The 21,357-nt window shown below is 38.8% G+C and overlaps 1 protein-coding gene across 3 annotated transcripts in view; it reads left to right on the top strand.

Annotated features, from left to right (window-relative positions):
* Positions 1-21,357, top strand: part of DNAJC1 (DnaJ heat shock protein family (Hsp40) member C1) — a 148,686-nt gene that overhangs the window by 100,458 nt on the left and 26,871 nt on the right. For all 3 annotated transcript variants that reach the window (XR_009550268.1, XM_060192260.1, XM_007526340.3), the window contains exon 8: positions 803-966. Coding sequence is in view for 2 of the 3 variants with exons in the window: in XM_060192260.1 (XP_060048243.1) it covers positions 803-966 (164 nt within the window). In the remaining variant the exon portion in view is untranslated. The remainder of the gene's footprint in view (positions 1-802; positions 967-21,357) is intronic.

The raw sequence follows: 21,357 nt of genomic DNA, 5'->3' as shown, positions 1-21,357 counted from the left end.
TGTGGCCCTGATTTTGAGCCTCAGTATTACAAGCACGATGGAGTAGTGCTATGGTGTCTCTCCCAAATAGAATGAGAAAGTCGCCCAGAAAGTGATAGAACTCATAAGGTTCTGATATCTAAAAAATAAAGAAGAAAGAAGAATTTTGTGCCAAATAGTATACTAAATAATATATATAATTTCCTCACATCAACTTTGAAGTTAACTTTTGATCTGAGAGGTTACTGCAAAGAGATTCTCATGCCTGAGGTTCTAAAGTCCTAGCTTCAATCCTCTGCACCACTATAAACCAGAACTGAGCAGTGCTCTGGTAAAAAGAAAAAAAGAAATTACTTGTCCAATGTTATGTAATTTCTAGGTGAGATAGGTTTCAGACATAATGACCAGGTTCTTCCCACCATGCCAAAATAAAATCTTTCATGAACAATAAAGCTGGAACCAACAAAACAGATCACTTGGATAGTGTACTGCTTTGCCACTTGGGCTACCCAGGTTCAAGACTGACCCCACCACATGAAGGAAGCTTAGGTACTATGGTCTCTTTCACTGTCTCTCAAAAAAAAAAAAAAGTCATATATAAATCAGTAGTGACTACATCATCATCTCATCTATAACTTCTCTAAACTTGACTAAAAAGTTATTCATTGACAAGGTTTACAAGACTTACAGTCAACCATTGTAAAGCAAGTCTTTTGGCAAAAGAACAATATATATGCTTTTAGGGTCTGGCTTGTGAATGAAATATTAGAAACTATTTTTAACAAACCTCAATAATTGGTTCTTTTAAACATTTTTTTTTTAGAACAGAAGAAAGTGAAAGTAAAAAAACCCAAGCCTGAATTTCCTGTATACACACCTTTAGAAAGTACATATATTCAATCTTATGATCATGGAACTTCTATAGAAGAAATTGAGGAACAAATGGATGATTGGCTGGAAAGTAGGAACAAAGCACAGAAAAAACAGGTAAATGATTTTATGTGTTTTAATTGAGAAAAAAATACATAAAGAAAAGAACAAAAATATGAATAATTCAGTGAACTACGACAAGGTAAGATTAACCTTTGTCAAGATCAAGAAACAGCATTGCCAGTGTCCAAATGCTTCACTCATGCTACCTTTTGCTCACTGTCTCTTTTCTTACCAAGAAGTAATGACTGCATACCTTTAAATACCACAGGTCAGTTTTACTTGCTGCTTGAAACTGCACTGTCTGAGTTCACTCAGGGTTTTTTTTTATACACTCCCATATATAAAAACACCTACAGCACTGCTTTACCACTCATAAAGCCCCCACCCCCAACCTTCTGCACATGGGAACCAGGGACTTGAACCCATGTCTTTGTGTATGGTAACATGTGCCTTCAACTCCTCTTGGTGTATTGCACCAAAGCAAAGGACTCTGGGGCAGCGTCGAGTATTCAGGTTCTGGAACATGATGGTGGAGGAGGACCTACGTGGGGGGTTAGTGTTATGTGGAAAACAAAAATGTGCCAATTACTGTATTTTACTGTCAACTATAAACCACTAGTCCCCCCTCCACCCCAAAAAAATTGCCTTCCTCTTGCTTCTGTGAAGCTGAAGCAAGAGCTTCACTGCCAACTGCTTCCCCACCCCCACCATTCCTCACCTCCTAATAGTGGACCCATCATTGCTCATAAACCTGCCTCCATCAGCAAATACAGTCACTCTCTCCTAAAGTCCTAGCCCTCAAACCACAAAACTGTACCTTTCCCAGTTTTCAGGATTCCTTGACACACATACCCCAGCTGTCTTGCTTTTTCTCTTGAGTTCCTCCATTTACGTTCAGATTTTCTGTTCACACACCGATAAAACATAATGGACTAAGTAAATAGACTGTTAAAAAAGGGCACGTTTCTTTTAAGCAGTGAACAGTGTACTATATAGCAAGTTTTCACATGCTGATTATATTAAATTCTGAGTAACACCTTTCTGTAGAAGTTTTCTCCAAGGGCAGCCCAGGAGATACAGAAAGCAATAGACTCTCAAGCATGATGTCCAGAGTTTGACCTTGGCATTGCCAGGGTGATGCTCTGGTTCTCTCTCTTTCATAAATAAACTTTTAAGTGAGAAAAAGAATAAAGTCTTAGGGGGCCGGGTGATAGCACAGCGGGTTAAGCACACATGGTGCAAAGTGCAAGGACCAGCGGAAGGATCCCGGTTCAAGTCCCGGCTCCCCATCTGCAGGGGCGTCGCTTCACAAGCTGTGAAGCAGATCTGCAGGTGTCTATCTTTCCCCTCTCTGTCCCATCCAACAACAAAAGCAATGACAACAACAATAATGACAACAAGGGCAACAAAATGGGAAAAATGTCCTCAGGAGCAGAGGATTCGGTGCAGGCAACGAGCCCCAGCAATAACCCTGGGGGCAATATATATATAAAACAAAGTCTTAATATCAGAAGTTTTATAAACTATTATAAAGTTAAAGCACAAAAAATAGAAACCACCTGGTGTGGACTAATCTTTATAGAAGATTCTTACCACTTTATATGATCACATTTCTACATAATTTTACATATGGACAAATATAATAAATATATACATAAAAGAGGCAGACTATATATATATACATGTATGTATGTATTTTTTTTTTCACCAGAGCACTGTTCAGCTCTGGTTTATGGTAGTGCAGGGGATTGAACCTAGGACTTTGGAGCCTCAGGAGAGTCTCTTTGCATAACCATATGCTATCTACCCCTGCCCGAGACATTTAATCTTCATAAATATTATTTTTAAATGAATAGACTAGGGAGTTGGATGGTAGCGCAGTGGGTTAAGCACAGGTGGCGCAAAGCACAAGGACTGGCTTAAGGATCCTGGTTCGAGCCCCTGGCTCCCCACCTGCAGGGGAGTCGCTTCACAAGCGGTGAAGCAGGTCTGCAGGTGTCTTATCTTTCTCTCCCCCTCTCTGTCCTGTCCTCTCTCCATTTCTCTGTCCTATCCAACAACGACAACAACAATGGTAACTACAACAATAAAACAACAAAATGGAATAAGTAAATAAATATTAAGAAAAAAACTTGTACACTTAAGAAAAAATGAATGGACTTGGGCAGGAGAGATAGCATAATGGTTATGCAAAAAGACTCTCATGTCTGAGGTTCCAAAGTCCCAGGTTCAGTCCCTAGCACCACCATAAGCCAGAGCTGAACAATGTTCAGGTCATTCTCTCTCTCATTAAAATAAATAAAATAGGGCCAGGTGGTGGCGCACCTGGTTGAGCGCACATGTTACAGTGCTCAAGGACCCAGGTTCAAACCCCCAGACCCCACCTGCAGGGGGAAAGCTTCACAAGTGGTGAAGCAGGTCTGCAGGTGTCTCTCTTTCTATCTCCCCTACCCTCTTGATTAAATAAAGATAATAAAAATATTTAAAATAAATAAATAAATAAAATATTTATGAATAAATTTATGGTTAAGGTAGGAATTTACCAGATTATTCCACTGATCAATACTCTAGAATAATCTTTCATTTCAAATACTTTATTTTTCAGCTGTGAAATCTTTACAGTCATTTCTGGTATGGCTATTCAACTTAAATTTTTTAGTTAACCTTTTTTTTTTTCCTTGGAGACGTTCTACAATTAAGATAGTTTACAATCAATTTGAAGCATGCTGTTGATAATTAAGTCTTAAAAGTGGGTCTTTTGCTAAGCCTGGACATCTTGTAATTAATGACTCCTACCACACCACCTGCTCTCTTCCCAGAATCTTATCACAATGATGTTGCTTTGAAACCTGAGAGTGCTTGTCCACTTCCTCACAACTAATACCTACCTGCTCTCATCAGACATATTGCTGATTAGTTGAGTTTCCTGTTTTCTTTTGTATCTCCAAATTAACCACATCTGTCTGTCTTAAGATTATGATGTTACATGGAACAGATACTTAATGAAATTAGTCACACACCCCCACCCTGGGGAGTGGGAGTAGTAGAAACAGCAGCTCATAGTATACTAAATACTTTGCACAAGTAAAATTTTGATAATCCCTAACACTTACTTAGGTACCTACACAGAGTTGTTTTTTATAATTCACACTTATTTTTTGTCTTTTTTTTTAGTTTTTTTTTTTTTTTTTTTGCATTATCTTTATTTATTGGATAGAAACAGCCAGAAACCGAGAGGGAAGGGAGTGATAGAGAGGGAGAGAGACACCTGCAGCACTGCTTTACCACTTACAAAGCTTTCCCCCTGCAGGTAGGAACTAGGGGCTCAAACCTGGGTCCCTGAGCACTGTAACGTGTGTTCAACCAGGTGTGCCACCACCCAGCCACTTCATCTTCCTTTTATAATTGTATTCTACATTCTATAGTGTAGGATTAGTTTTTATGCTTTGTACTGTCTCTTCTACATCCAATCATAATATGTAACTATTTCTAAGAAGAGATTGGATATAATTCTTCTATTATAATCACATGGTCACTTTGGTTTCTCCTTCCCTTTAAACCACCTAACAGTTGAATCTACTTTAGTGCCTTATCAGGCGAAGAAGAAGTGCCTTATCTGTGTAAATGTTAATTGAATTGAGTCAGACTGACTCCACTAATTCACTTCATTGAAACACTTGATACCCATTACAAGTTCTTATCCTTTAACTTTTAAAGGACTGTCTTATTCCCATTTTAAAGTAAAGATAGCCTTGCTCCTGTGATTCCTAATTGAAACTAACGTTTTTTAATATAAATTAGATTCAAGTTGCTGTAACAATTTTTTGTTTTGTTAAGGCCAGGGCCTCATGTATGTGTGGATTCATTTCTCTTAGGCCAACTTTTCAGTCAGATATAGAAACAGAGAGACACCACAGCACCAAAGCTTCCTGATACCTGGCACTCCCATGTGGTGCCATGGCTCAAGTCTTAAGTCACACACAGCAAGGCACATGTCCTACTCAGTGAGCTATTGCTCTGGCTCCAGGCAAACATTTCTAGAGTCACTCCTTTAAATAAAAGACATTTTGTTGGGTTTCAGAAAAGTTGTGATGCATTTTTGCATAGAATAGCGTCATGACTTTTCAGACAATCCAATAATACAATCATTTGCTTATTGTTGACAAGTAACAATTTCCTCTACTTAGATAAAAAATACCTTGAAGTCCAGAATTTTCTCCTGAATTACAATTTATTCATTTGCCATGTGTCAGACTACTCTTGTGAATATGGTCAGTTTACTCTCTCCCATGTTTAATCTAAATTTAAGTTAAATTACATGCAGAAAATTTTTTCAAATACTACAAAAAAGTCACTATCTCCTAGCCCAAAGATACTGAAAGTGAATTTTTAATTTTTTTAAATATTTTTATTTAGTTTATTTTAATGAGAAGGGTAGATATAGAGGGAAAGAGAGAGAGAGAGACAAAGACTAGAACACTGCGACACTGCTTAGTTCTGGCTTATGGTAGTGCTTGGGGATTGAACCTGAGACCTCAGAGCCTCAGGCTTGAAAAGCTTTTGCATAACCATTATGCTGTCTCCCCAGCCCCTGAAAGTAAGTTCTTACAAGTTAAGCAAAGACACAGAGGCAAGATATTTTTTGTTCTTTTCTTGTGAGCCTAGCTAAGTGTCAATTTCATTGGGCATTTCAAAGAATAGCTCATACTTCATTGATATTTTTTTATTTTTGTCTATTTAGCTTCCTTTAAAAATAATTCTGCTGAGTGGGGCTGGGAAATGGTATCCCTGGCAGAGTGCACATAGCCATCTGTGTTCAAGCCTCAGTCCTGACCTGCAGGGGTGAAGCTTCACAAGCAGCAAAGCAGTGCTATAGGTGTCTTCCTCCCTACTTCCTCTTCCCCCACCTCTCTCTCTCTCTTTTTTTTTTTTTTACTTGATGGAAGGGAAGGGGAAGGAAGGAAACAGCCACTGGAAGTGGTAGAGTCTTAGTGCGGGCACTGAGCCCCAGCAATAACACTGGTGGCAAAAAAAAAAAAAGTCTGCTCTGGTTCTTGTTATTTCTTTTGATGAATTTGGGGATTTATTCTTTCTCTAGCTCCTTAAGATTAAAAAAAAAATCTGGGGCAAGATGAATAGTTAACTAGGTGGTATAAACACTTTACTATGTGCCTGGCCCAGGTTTGAGTCTCAGCACCACAGTGCCTAAGGCAGCCCTGTGCAGTGGTGTTTCTTTCCCTCTGCTAAAAGGAAAAATGAATCAAGAGAACTGAAATCTCATGTGCATGAGGCTCCAGCAGGCCGGGCTAGCTTCGCGGCGGTAGACAGAGACGACCAGAGACACACAGCTGGGCAGAGAGGCTTTATTCACGAGCGGGCAAACATGTGTTCTCCTGCCCTTGTGCTCTGGCGGCAGAGAGAGACCCTTAAACTAATCACCACACAGATCTGTCCTCCATCTCTTCACACAGGCGCGCCAAGAACTCTCGAACTCTGTAGGGGTCCCTCTGGGGCAAAACTAGCAGGGCTAAACCACAATCTTCCAGAGGTGGGGGGAAGGGGACCAAACCAATATGAAACATACAACAAGAAAAAAATCTGTACTGTCTCATGAGTTCTTCAGAACTTGTTCATGTTAGTTCCTAGCCACAGGGGTATTGAGGAAACTGCATGACTTTTCAAAAGTGTCATTTGAAGCAGTTTCAATAAGTATTAATTAGCTTCTTTCATATAATAAGAGGATAATTTATTGATTGTTATGTGACAGGCATTCTACATTAACTATTTTAATTAAATTGATATTACACACACTTTCCCATACACTGATGAATTAAGTGAAACTTGTAGTACTTAAGTTCTCTACCCAGTTTTACATAATTAGTAACTAGGGAAACTGGACTAAGCCCTAGAGATGCACATTTGAGGATGTAAGAATGTCTGCTCTCTTGGAATTTATATTTTGTCTAAGAGACAGATTTTACTGAATGTTCCCAATTACGGAGTTTACATATAATTCACCAGAACATATCTGGATATTTTTGATAACTAAGCTACTAATCTTAGTATAGTATCAGGTTACAGGGAAGCATTCCTCACAAACTGTACTCTTCTATTGGCCTTTGTGTCATTCTTGCCAGCTCATCTGTGCCTCCCTTTGCAATGATCAACTCTAATCTGAGGATTGCCTGATTTCTGTCATTAAAAACCCTCATCTTTCCTTTCATAGCCACCTACATGACCTTGCCAAATCATAGCACATGGTGTCTTTAATTCAACATACCTAAAATTGAATTTAATTGTTCCCAACTTTCTCAAATCTATACAGAAACCCTGGCCTATAAGTACCATATAGTCAGGAATTTATAGCTTCCTTTAAAGGAAAAAGAAAAAACTTCCTGTTTTTATAAACAGTTTATTCTGGCTTTGTTATCTTTCTGTTTCCAACCCTCCCTTTGAAATGCCTGATTCTATGTGCTCATGTCTCCTGGGCTAATAGTTTATTTACTATTATCCTATGAGTTCATTCTCTCTGCCTCACTCAGATTAGACCTTTTAAAATACCATAGCATTGGGGAGTCGCCCTTTCATAAGGTATCTTTCTTATAAACTGACATTACTGTGATCTTTCTCTTATCAGAATTCTTCTAGCACTATTCTGTACCACTTGGGTGGATAATGCCATGAATTACCTGGCATTTTATTGGTTGGTTGTAATTTTTTTTAACTATTAAAAAAAAAAAAACTTGATGAATGCCCACTGTGTGGAAAGTAATGTGACTGGGTAGTACAATGATGAAGCATATCCAATTTTGCCTTCTTAGTTAAATGTATCATGTACCTGCTAACTGTTCTGTATGCTCTTTACATATAACTGAGTAATGCTCACAGCAGCCCCATGTGGTAAATACCATTATTTTCCTCATTTGACAGAGGAATAAACAAATACAACAAGGTAAAATAACTGTCCCCAAATTAATAAGTGGCATAGCTATGCTTGAAACCCACTTCACCAGCTTCAGAATCTCTGTTCTTAGTCACTATGTCATCAAAAAGGTAACAGAGACCTAAGTGAGCCTTTTTTGAGGTAGACTGTAAATGCTTTGTGAAAGGTTAATGTATTTTTGCTGTTCAGCAAAGGACAAGATTACTTCCACCTTCATAAGGGGGAAAGGCTTTATGTAGGATTTGAGAGTGGGGTGGGAAAATGTTCAGAGAAAGGAATTTACATGATTTAAAGCACTCCTGAGACAAGACTATTCAGAGCCTAGTATCAGAAAGAGTGAGTAATGTAGCTTAGCTGGGTCAAAGGGTATTTGAAGTGATAAAGGGGAAGATTACTTTGTAAAAGTAGGTGGCAGCCAAATCAGCAATCTTGAATTTGGCATTAAGGTTGTTGAGCAATATTGTTAAGCCTGTGTTTTAGAAATGTTTACTAGCAATGGTGTAGACAGTTAAAGGAAGAAGAAAAGACTGGTTAGAAATGTGTTGCAATAGTCTGAGTACTAGATGATGAGGTCCTGAGTTAGGCAAGTAGCAGAGAGAGACAGTATCAATCTTCTTTTTTTTTTTCTTTTTTTTTTTTAAATATTTTATTTTATTTATTTATTCCCTTTTGTTGCCCTTGTTGTTTTTATTGTTGTAGTTATTATTGTTGTTGTCGTCGTTGTTGGATACGACAGAGAGAAACGGAGAGAGGAGGGGAAGATAGAGAGGGGGACAGAAAGATAGACACCTGCAGACCTGCTTCACCGCCTGTGAAGAGACTCCCCTGCAGGTGGGGAGCCGGGGTTCGAACCGGGATCCTTATGCCGGTCCTTGTGCTTTGCGCCACCTGCGTTTAACCCGCTGCGCTACAGCCCGACTCCCAGTATCAATCTTCTTAAATGATCAAGACTTGTCAACCGATGATACAAAAGTGTGAGTAGGACATAAAAATGGCTGTTAGGTGATTGGAAAAGGCAAGTACCACAACCAAAGATAGTGAACACAGGACACAGGCGGTACAGAATAAGCCAGTGTTGGAAGAAAGGAAAATACTTGTAGAAGGAAACATCCAGAAACTAGTAGTATAGAATTTAAGACATGGGAATTAGAGATATAACTATTGGGGCTGTCAGCATACATCTGATACCTAAAATGTGGGGAGCGGGAAGAGGAAAAACATCTGTGGGACAGAAGGAGGAACCACAAAAAGAATGTTGCCAAAGTAAAGAGAACTAGAACTATTCATAGATTAAAATAGAAGTAGGAGAGTAGAATGTTGCAGAGAGGTTAAAAAAAAACTGGTGAGATATTATTGGCTATTGTGGAATCTAGGATAAAGTATTTATGTATGCTTCCACTGATTCTTTTAATATTTATTTTATTTGATAGGACAGAGAGAAATTGAGAGACACCTGCAGACCTGCTCTTGAAAGGCCCATGGAATCTGGGGCCTTGAAATTGGGTGCACCACCTCCCAGGCCCTACACATATTCTTTTTTTTTTTTTAACCAGAGCACTGCTCAGCTCTGGTTTATGATGGTGCAGGGGATTGAACCTGGGACTTTGGAGCCTCAGGCATGAGAGTATCTTTGCATAACCATTATGCTATGTACCCCTGCCTCCTACACATATTCTTAAGTCTGCAGTTTTATTCTTTTCCCTTGGATATTTTGTCTTCCTTTGCTTCCAGTCAAATCATTTACTTGTCCTTATATCTTTCATGTCAATTCTGAAGTCCTTCACATCACCTGAAAAAATCATAAATTAACTATGGTATCTACACGTTTGGACAAAGTGAAATTATGTTACAGACTTAAGAATAAATATAGGTTAGTCTTTGAGAAGTCGCCATTGGAGTGATTTTTATATAGCAACATAAAAGACTTAGCTGATATGAATGAACCCTGCCCTCCCAATATAAGATTTAAGTATTAAGAACAAAAAAAAAAAATGTAATCATAGCCTCGATTAAAAGGATAAAAGGGAAATCCAGTTAGGTGTTAATACCCTTAATAATAGCTCAAAACCATAGTCATAAGCAGGAGTGACACCACAGAATGTGAGGATTGGTGCCTGGGGTTTTAATACCTACTTCAGGCAAATATTGTGCCTTTGGTTCCACAGGCAGCTGGAACTGAGCCTCCCACATAAAACCTAGTCACAAAAGACTACCTTTCTATAAAAGGAGAGAAAAACTTAGTGGTCCAAGGCCATTAACCCCCCCCCCAGACTCTGTCTGAAGGCAGTGGAAAAACTACTCTCCAGGCTTACCACAAAACTTCGGGCTCCTCTGGAACTCCAGATAAAAAGGAAAGCTCTATAGAGATTTGTGCTGAAAATAAGAGTAGCATAAACTCTTGACAGTACTCAAGAGATGAAGCAAACGGAAATTGGCACTCCAAGAACAGGAGACAAGAAAACCAATCATTTTAAAACAAATGAATAAAGAGGTAAAAGAAGGAATAAAACCATAATGAAATAATATGGCAGGACAAGAAGGGGAAAGGGAAGGGCACGGGACTTTCAAATATGAGGCCCTGAGTTTTGATCCCCAGCATCAGATGTACCAGAATGATACTCTGGCTCTCTGTCATATATAAATAAGTCTTTGAAAACTACTAAAATAAGAGTGATGCTTCAATTACATACAGCTAACAAGATAGCCTAGATTTACATATGACCAAAAAAAATTAGTTTACCTTTAGGGAGGAGAACCTATGCATGATCTATATAAAGTCTGATCTGCATAGATTATTCTAATATAAAGAGAGGGCAAACATCCAGTTATAGCTCTATTATAATCTTGTAAATCACTAATAAAAATATCTAAAAAGGAAGAAACATCCAGTGTTCCATTATAAGACTAAAATCTCAATTTCAAAATTGTATTTTATGAAAAAAGGAAAACTGGAGGTCAGTGTTGCATATGAACATAGATACTGAGTTTTGTTGTTTTTTTCTTTAGATTTATTTTGAGAGACCAGGGTACTAGTCATCTGTAGGTCCAAGGATCAGCCCTTCAACAGACATGCAGAATACCCACTCTACTGAAGCCCCTGGTCCCCACCTGCAGGGGGAAGTTTCACAAGCACTGAAGCAGTGCTGTAGGTGTCTTTGTCTCTATATATCCCTCTTCCTTCTCAATTTCTGTCTCTATCCAAAATAAATAAATAAAAGGTTGTTATCGTTAACCCTTTCTTTGCTATTATTTTTATTTTTAAGGTTTATTTATTTATGGAGGGGAGAAGAGAGAGAAAGAAGGAGAGCCTCATCCTGGCACATATGATGCCAAGAATCAGACTGGGGATCTCATGCTTAAGGGTCCATTGCACCACCTCCCAGGCTACTCTGAATCCTTTTAATTTTACCATCTGATTAAATATTATGGCATATAGAAAAGAAAACATTGAGTGACCCAAGACGTTGCATGGTGGATAAAGCCTTTGACTCTTAAGCATAAATCCTGAGTTCAATCCCCAGTAGCACATGTACCAGAGTGATGCTCTGGTTCTCTTTCTCTCCTATCTCTCATTAATAAATCTTTAAAAAAAAATTGAGGGAGGGGAGTCGGGCTGTAGCGCAGCGGGTTAAGCGCAGGTGGCGCAAAGCACAAGGACCGGCATAAGGATCCCGGTTTGGGCCCCGGCTCCCCACCTGCAGGGGAGTCGCTTCACAGGCGGTGACGCAGGTCTGCAGGTGTCTATCTTTCTCTCCTCCTCTCTGTCTCCCCCTCCTGTCTCCATTTCTCTCTGTCCTATCCAACAACGACGACAACAACAATAACTACAACAATAAAACAAGGGCAACAAAAGGGAATAAATAAAATAAAAAATTAAAAAAATTTTTTTAAAAATTGAGGGAGTCAGATGGTAGTGCAGCAGGTTAAGCACACGTGGTGCAAAGCGCAAGGACGGCATAAGGATCCCAGTTCGACCCCCTGGCTCCCCGCCTGCAGGGGAGTTGCTTCACAGGCAGTGAAGCAGGTCTGTGAGTGTCTTTCTCTCCCCTCTGTCTTCCCTCCTCTCTCCCTTTCTCTCTGTCCTATCCAACAATGACGATGTCAATAACAACAACAATAATAACTACAACAATAAAACAACAAGGGCAACAAAAGGAAGTAAATATTTTTTTTAAAATTGAGAGGATGTTGTCCTAAAAGAACGAAACTAGTGAAGATATTCTTCGTGCATTGAGAAAGTGAATTAGATTCCAATGTACATCTAGAAAACCAAGTAGTAAACTAAGACTCAGGTGCCATTCTGTTAAATTACTTGACCTCAGGCAGATACTAGATGCATCATAGTTGAGGTACAGTGGAAAAAATGCTACTACAAATTTCCTCTATACCTGACATAAATCCTACCTTTAAAAAATCTTGTTAATTTATTTTGCTTTGTTATTTTTTTCCCCAAACAGGATGATGCAGTAAATTTTCTGCCTGGAGAATGTTGGTCCATTGAGATAACATCTAACTTTAAGAACTGTAAATCTATAAATAAAAGAAGTCCCCTTCAGACATGAAAATGTCTGTTCTATAAACTAACCTTATTGAACAATAGACTTATGCTTTAAGTATGACTGATTCTGGGAGGAATAAGTAGTTATCATTCCCCACTTGTGTAGGAGCTATCCTCTTTTTTTTTTTTTTAAGAATTTATTTCTTTTATTCATGAGAAAGATAGGAGGAGAGAAAGAAAGAACCAGATATTACTCTGGTAAATGTGCTGCCAGGGATTGAACTCAGGACCTCATGCTTGAGAGCCCAGTGCTTTATCCATTGTGCCACCTCCCGGACCACGGAGTTATCCTCTTCTAATACTACATCTAGAAGTTTTCCTACTCTCAGAGGGTCTTGGTAGTCTTCCTGTCTCTTTTTCCTATAGATTTCTTCCACTCCCCCCTAAAATACGTTCCAAAATTAGTCACTGATTTTATAATGTGGTCTAAACATAGAGGATACATGAATGGAAGATATAGTCCTAAAGCTTTGGGTGACTAAGTATGTACCCTTATGCAAGGAGTTTAGTAGGAGAATTTTAGTATCATAGGAGTTACAAAGACTTCACATGGGAAACTTACTCTTTGTGGAGCAGTGATTACTAGTAGAGCACACAGAATGTGCTTATTGCACAGAGGAGAAATAGTTTTAAAGACACTTCAGAAATAGGAGACAACCTGACTACTCCAGCCAGTAGTTTGGGATATCTAAAGGATATGGCAGGGGGGGCTGGGCTGTGGTGCACCTGGTTGAGCACAATGTTACCATGTGCAAGGACCTAGGGTCAAGCCCCTACTTCCCACTTAATGGGGGGGGGGGGGACACTTCATGACTGGTGAAGCAGGTCTGCAGATGTCTCTCTTTTTTTCCAAAGGATTTTCCTTTTTTAATTTTTCCTTATTTTTATTTATGTATTAGAGACAGCAAGAATCAAGTGGGAAGGATGAGATAGAGAGGGAGAGAGACACCTGCAGCCCTGCTTCACCACTCACAAAGCTTTCCCCTACAGGTGGGGACTGGGGAGTTTGAACCTGGGTTCTTGTGCATTGTAATTAGTGTGCTCAACCAAGTGCACCACTACCTGGCCCCTTCTGGCTTTCTATCCTATCAAATAAAAATAGAAAAAATGACTACTAGGAGCTGTGGATTCATAGTACCAGCACCATCCCTTAGCAATAACCCTGGTAGCAATAAAAATTGAATTGATAATAAAAGTTATAGAAGAGACTAAGATGAAATAAAACTGGAGAGTTAGAAAAGGGCCAGATGCCAAGGTTTTAGATCCATGCACAGGAACATGGATTGTTTTCCCTAGGAAATCTACCAGTTCCTTGGTGGATTTTTAATAGTGAACTAACTTTGTGAGAGAAACCTTGGACAAGTTATATAAATTCTTAGTGCTCTATAATATGGGTAATAGCACATTGTTGGTGAGGTTTACATCATCTAATGCTTGTGGGCTACGGACAAGTCATAGGGTGCATGTATTAAGAAGACCTTGTATGGTCTAAACTTGACATTTTGACCCTATTTCTTAAAGTCTTATTTAAACCTGCCCAAAACCCTAGATTCAGACACAAAGTGATTTTGTTTTACACCAGAATATTATTCAGCTTTGGTTTAAGGTGGTGCAAGGGATTGAACCAGGAACTTTGGGGGCCTCAGGCATGAAAGTTTTTTGCATAACCATTAGGCTATCTTCCCCTACCCTCAGTGTGGTTTTGACTTACATTTCCCTGATGGCATCCTTTCATATGCTTTTTGACTACTTGCATGTCACTGGGGGGGGGGGGTGACTGTTAATATTGCCTACTTTTTAATTGGGCCATTTGACTTTTTATTGCTGAGTATTAATCCTTTTATACTCTGGCATTCTTAGTAGATACCTATCTGGATTATGTATTTTGTATCAGGAAATATAAATCAAATTACGTAATACATCACTTTACATCTACTAAGTTGACCATAATAAAACAGATACTTTTAATTTCCCATTATATTTCTACATAAGAGCTAGAGTTTTTCCAGAGTGATAGGCTGACAAAAAAAAAAAAAAAAAAAAATTAACCTAGATTTCTTAGGATTAATTTCTCATTCTCTAACTGGGTCACTGTTATCAGCGTCATAAATGCAGTATCAGGTGTAAAAGCCAGAATAGTGGTCAAGGTGTCTTCTTAGTATTTGACAAGTTTGTCTACCTCTGGGAAATCTCCCAAGAAAGGATGAAAGCAGGTAGAATCCATGTCTACAGCTTGAGTCCCTTTATTGTCATTTCCCAGTAGACTGCAAGATAGAGGTAGAGTTATACAACAGCCTGGCTGACTCCATTCACACTTAACAAGCATTACACACCCAGCCCCTCAGCTCCCAAGAAATCAGCCCTTGTTATAATGATTAGCCTGTTATAATGATTAGCCTAGCTCTCCTTTCATGTTCATTATAGGTGTGTGTCTTTATAATCATTATTTGAAAGGGAACAGAACTTTTTACCTGAAAAGGAGTAAGTACTAAGATGATTTTTAGTACTGATGGTTGCTACAATGCAAACAGACCTAAAGCTGATTAGAAATTTCCAACCTCGAAAAGATTTTTTTAAGTATTTTTTAAAACTTTTTAAATGATTTTTTAAATCCTTTTATTATCTTTATTTATTTATTGGATAGAGACAGCCAGACATCAAGAGGGAACGGGGTAATAGAGAGGGAGAGAGACATTTGCAGCACTGCTTCACCACTTGAAAAGCTTTCACCCTGCAGGAGGGGACTGGGGGCTCAAACTTGGATCTTTGCACATTATAACATGTGTGCTCAACCAGGTGCGCCACCACCCGGCCCCTCCAACCTAGAAAAGATTTAACTAGAACACCTTTGTGACAGCTCTTTGATATTTCCTAGTACTTAGCCTAGGATTGCCTCCATATTTCATTTTGACTAATATATTATACAAAAAAAACCATTTCAAGATGTTTTCTCTATCAGTATTAATTTCACTCAACATACTCTCAGGGTTCATCCGTTTATATTGAAAACAGGAAGGTGGCACAGTCACTAGTCCTTAAGTCTAGTGACTTAAGTCTGTCTGGCAACCCTTTTTTAAAAAAAATATTTATTTATTTATTTTCCCTTTTGTTGCCCTTGTTTCATTGTTGTATATATTACTGTTATTGAAGTCGTCATTGTTGGATAGGACAGAGAGAAATGGAGAGAGGAGGGGAAGACAGAGGGAAAAGAAAGACAGACACCTGCAGACCTGCTTCACTGCCTGTGAAGCGACTCCCCTGCAGGTGGGGAGCCAGGCACTGGGAACTGGGATCCTTCTCCTCGCACTTTGCGCCACATGCACTGAACCCGCTGCGCTACTGCCCGACTCCCCTGGCAACCCTCTCTAATGTAGTTTATGTTGGTTTCTGAAGTGCACTCCAGTGTTGTAGGATTCTCTCAGTGGTGTCTTGTTCCTGAATATTACTTAGTTGCTCATGGCACCCCTCTTCAGTTGTTACTGGCTCTATTTTAGGAAAGTCTTTTCTACCTCTTATTTATTTTTTAACTTTATTTTATTTGACAGAACAGAGGGGAACAGAGAGAGGGCGAGGGAGAGGTGCAGCCTTGCTTCACCACTCCTGAAACTTTCCCCCTGCAGGTGAGGACCAGGGGCTTGAATCTGGTTCCTTGAGTTTGGTAATATATGCGCTTACCCAGGTGCTCCACCACCTGGTCTCACTACCACTCATTTATAGTTTCTGCTCTAGAGAGCCTCAAATTAGTATCATCAGGATTAAGGTCCTTCCTTGTGACAATGGTTGAACAAACCTTGGCTGTGCTATGGAGATGCTTGGGTCTTTACCCTGTTGCCCTGAGGGTTAGATCTTTTCTGCAATAGAGATATGGGCAGCAGAAGAAAACTGCAGAGGCTCACTGGCCATCTGCCTTCAGGATTGCAAATCTCATTATGGATTTTGCCCACTACTTTAGAGCAGGACATTCCTTTTGGTATGTTTAGTAGGTTATTTTTGGGCCAGGGAATAGTGTTATCATTAATTAATATGGAAAAAATTTTGAGCATGTCCATACCCAAAGGATAACAAAAGGAACATTTTATTTTCAGATAGTAGGGGAAACCTGTAATTCAACTCTTCAAAGTAACCAAGAAGTCCTCTGTATCTTCTAAACCATCTTTTTCCCTGAGTCTAGGATCAGTCATGACTAATATTAAAATCCAAGCACACACTTCTATCTGTAACAGACAGATCTGAGCTGAGTCACACAACCTAAGGCCAATTAAAAGTAAGATCCTAATCCCTTCTTACTCCTCTTCTAAGCACCACTTACTGAAATTTCTGATTTAGGTTAAATCCATAACAGTGGTTTGCTAGGACTCAGCAAATGCAACACCAAGCAGCAAAACCAGTTGCCAGTGGTAAGGGCTCAGTTGTTGGTTCAACTTGCAGATAGAATTAGCCTCACAAACAGAGAGAGAGAGAGAGAGAGAAAATACAGCAAAAAAAGGCTTTATGGCAGCAGGACAGGCTTCCCATATGGGCCCCAAAATTGCTTGAGAGAGCTAGAAAGGGAGACTGTCTTGGGATGTTTTTTATTGTGGTTGGACTGGGGAAAGGTTTCCCACACACAGGGAGGGGGTTGCAAGGTTTTACTCTTCCCACGCTTTCTTTATGGCTTACCCAGATGTGAGGCACAAGGGGGAAGGGGCGTGAGACTTCAACACTATCAGCAACCCAGATTTGTATTTTATCATATAAAATAATGCAGTATTTTATTGCAATATAAAGTGATCAGGGCGGGGGTAAATAGCATAATGGTTATGCAAAAAGACTCTCATGCCTGAGGCTCCATAGTCCCAGGTTCAATCCCCTGCACCACCATAAGCCAGAGTTGAGCAGTGCTCTGGTTTAAAAAAAAGTAAAATGATCATGAATAAGTGATTAGTAGATATCATTTAGGTTAGAATCTGAATAATGTAATGCATATGACAATTTTAAATGAGACTTCACAGAGTCTTCCACATGATATCTTGTGGAACTTTTTGGTGATCACATTTATTTATCGTTACTCCTTTTTGGATTCCTACAAACAGTATAAGCCCTGGAACAAAGAGTTGTAGCAGAAGGCAATGCTGGTGGAATTTTAGAAGACTGAGAGCAGTGGGTAATTAGTAACCATTTAGTCCTGAGCCTCGCCCTATCTGATTAAGTCATTGAAGCAGGAAGGGCCTGACTCATGTCACAGGAAAACTGAATTAAAGGGCTATGGAAGTGAAAGATTGTTCAAGGAGGAGTTATACACCCACTTCCAAATATCTTTCCCCAATAGGAATGTGTTATTTAAGAATGTTCTAAGAATTGAAATGGGGTGTGGCCTGAAGAGCACTAGTCTTTGATGTCAGTTACACAGACCTCCTAAAACTGTACTCTCACTCGTGAATTAAGCTTTGCTCCTATACCAGCTATGTATCATTCTTAGGAGAATGGGGGGGGGGGGTGGCACTCATCATTGTGTGTGTGTTTTATGATTAAGCTTTCCTTGTGAGGGCATGGATTCTTCTCTTCCAGCTCTTAAACACAGCTACCCAGTTACCCAGGTAGCTTGCCCCTTTGTAAACATAGCCCCCTCAACAAAGCCAGCACACAACCTACTATCAGTAAAAGGAAAATAGTCCAATAGCTTGCTTTTTAGAAAATCTCTTTATTGGGAGATTAGTGATTTATAGTTGACAGTAAAATACAATAGTTTATACATGCGTAACTTGATTCCCATTTTTCCACATAACGATTCAGCCCCCACTAGATCCTCTTCTGCCAATAGTTTTCTGTCCCACCTGGAATATAGAGTGAATGATGAGCCTGAGTTCTTGCAACAATCTTTAAGCCCCTGTGTGGTTCAATCTCTTCATCTTTCTATGGATTCATCTTAGACCTGCTTCCACCTCATACTCTCACAATTTGCCATTCCTTGCACCTGGAATCATCTTCCCTTATTAATTATCCTTTACTCTGTGGCAAACTATCACAGTACTTACTGGCATAAATGTTTTTAAAAGGAAATGGATGAGACATCTTTCTGTTAATTTTTCAAGAGGGGATTTATTTGTTGTTGCTCTAAGAAAAATGGAGGTAAGAAGGAATTTCAACTATTTGCTTTATCTTGAGCATGTTTCTCAAAATATCTTTAGTGAAGGGCCAAGTTTAACATTTTTTTATTTCCAACTGCTACGGCTCAACAAAGCTACAGATTAATAATAATAGGAATGCAATTCATGGGCCACTGCTTTATCATATGCACTACCCAGGTTTGAGCCTGGTCTCCTCCACAGTGAGGGTAGGAATGCAATTCATGGGCCACTGCTTTGTCATATGCACTACCCAGGTTTGAGCCTGGTCTCCTCCACAGTGAGGGTAGGAATGCAATTCATGGGCCACTGCTTTGTCATATGCACTACCCAGGTTTGAGCCTGGTCTCCTCCACAGTGAGGGCAGCTTTTGTGTGTGTCCCTCTTTTTCCCCCACCAGGGTTATCTCTGGGGCTTGGTGCGTCCTGAACAATGCCACTGTTCTGACAGTCATCTCTCCCTCTCCCATTAAATTAGATTGGAATATAATTTAAATATTTACATTACTTACTTCAGTAGTTGTATTTTGGGGATCTTTACATTAAAATATTGAATAATTTGAAAACTTACTTTGTATTTTGTATTCAGTATGGAGATTCATTCCCAGAGTAGGGCTTTTCTGATGCAAAATTGAAATGCTTGTGTAGTCACAACAGCTGTCCCCACACCATGTGGTATCTTCCATTACTTTACTGTAGAGATGAATTTTTGGCCCAGTGTCTCAGTAGTATTGGACACACATGGTTTTAAGTGGCAAAGCAGTGTGCTTATGCATTCATTTGACTTTCACAGCTACAGTTGGCTCCAGATTAGAACAAGGAGAATACATTCACACCATGGCCACCCTCATGGCTGCTGTAGTAACTGGATCACAGTAGGCTCTGTTGCTTCTAAAGACACAGCTAACTATTGCTGAGGAATTACACATTCACCAAAGTGCCTTACAGCTGTAGGCGAGAGGATAATGAATTGCTAAAAGGGTTTGCTCAAAAGGTTTAAGATTAGAGTCCTAGTCATTATCGATCTTTTTAAAAAATATATTTTTTAAAAGTATTAATAAAAATAAAAATCATTGTCATGAAATGGCAAAATTGTCATAGCAGATGATTTCAAGATACCAGTCTGTATATTTGATTTGAAATTTTTGATTTTTTTAGACTTAAATCAGATTGATGTTAATGTTCAATGTTTATATCAATATACACAGCATATTTGAAAAACCAGTTTATTTAAAAGAGCACATTTGAAAGGATTTGTTTGCTGTGTGAAATAACATTTTAGACAATTTTATCTGCTCAAAAAATGTTATAATTAATACAGAAATAAGATGGTTTATCTTACTGTGAAATTGCATTGCTATACTTACTACATGCTTGGTTTGAGTACTGTATCTACAGTGTCAACTAAAAGCTCTTCTTGGTATATATGACTCTACCACACACAGGCTTAATTTTTTCTTAACTCTTGGATTTGTGAAGCCAGTTTGTATACTAATTAGAATTTCAGCTTTTTAACAATAAAAATGAATTCTTTGAAAATCCAGTTGTGTCCCTCAAAGTAATTAGCTGAATAGTACTAATTGCTTATTTGTTTTAATTTTATTTAGAGGAAAAAGAAAAACCATCATGGGAATTTCTTTTCAGTCCTATGTAGAGAATTAAATTTCTGATATTCATTAAATATCCCACAAATCCAGTGAAGACTACCTCTTTACATAAGTGAATTTATGCATGTATCCTCAGGGTTGTGCTGATGAATATGTTTGAGGCTTTCAGCTTTTAGTGGATACAAAATAGAATGATTGATAAAATCCTCCCTACTATTGGCTATTATTTACTGACTCTTAAGTGGCAGGTTGTATTTATGCCAATTTATCTGCTTCAGGGAACATTCTTGATAGCAGAACAAAGTGAATAAAAGTAGTTTGCTTTGCAAATGAATGCAAATGGGAGAGCCTTTCGGAAAACCCTTTAACAGGGGCAGCGCACTTTGATTATGAGTGAAGCTGCCATTTGGACATGGTGAAAAGAGCACGCTTGAACCATTGATTGGGGGAGACAGTAAAAAGTCAGGAAGGGCTCCGTTAAGCTTGCACTGAGGCAGGCGGATGTCAGTGTGGTTAGAGCACAGTGGGAGAATGACAGGGAGGATTAGTGTCAGGGAGAAGCTTTGCTGTAGCTGTGGAGATAGTCCCAGGGGTCACTCACCTCTGACTGTTGTTCTGTGCTGATGGTTCTGTAATGCAAACGGCCTGATGTATGCCTGTTCATTATCGGAAATGGTGATTAGAAAAGGTATTTGTCTCAAAGGTTTGCTTCTTTCTTTCCTTCTTTTCAATTAAAGAAAAATAAGCTTCTTCCATCTCTGCTGACTCCTAGAGTATTGTTTAATATCAAAATAGGCACTACCTCTTGCAGGGAATTGTTTAGGGCTAAAATGTAATGTAAAATAATTGTTACTTAGTTATTTGACAACTGTTTTTTCCTTTCTGAGCTGTGGGTTTGACCAGCTGATGGTGATGGATAAAAACATAGACTATATGTTTGTTCTTAGAATGTTTGCTTTTTACAAAAAAAAAAAAAGTCTTGAGTGATTTGTCCAACTTTTCAAAACTGTTTGCCTATCAAAAATAAACTGTCACTTTGTATTGACAGGAAGGTTTTAAGTCTTGTCTGGGAGTTTATTTCTGTTTCAAATTTTATCAAAATTAATTAAACCTTTTGAACATGATTATTTTTATAATTAAATATTATTCATAGAATAGAGCAAAAATGTTTATTCTATTTCCAAATGGACTTATTTCCTGTTTATAGATTAATATATGTAAGGGTTTTTGCTTT

The sequence above is a fragment of the Erinaceus europaeus genome, chromosome 6 (assembly GCF_950295315.1).
Source record: "Erinaceus europaeus chromosome 6, mEriEur2.1, whole genome shotgun sequence".
NCBI classification, from domain to species: domain Eukaryota; kingdom Metazoa; phylum Chordata; class Mammalia; order Eulipotyphla; family Erinaceidae; genus Erinaceus; species Erinaceus europaeus.
Note: the sequence above shows the minus strand (reverse complement) of the source record. Positions and strands in the feature narration are given on the sequence as shown.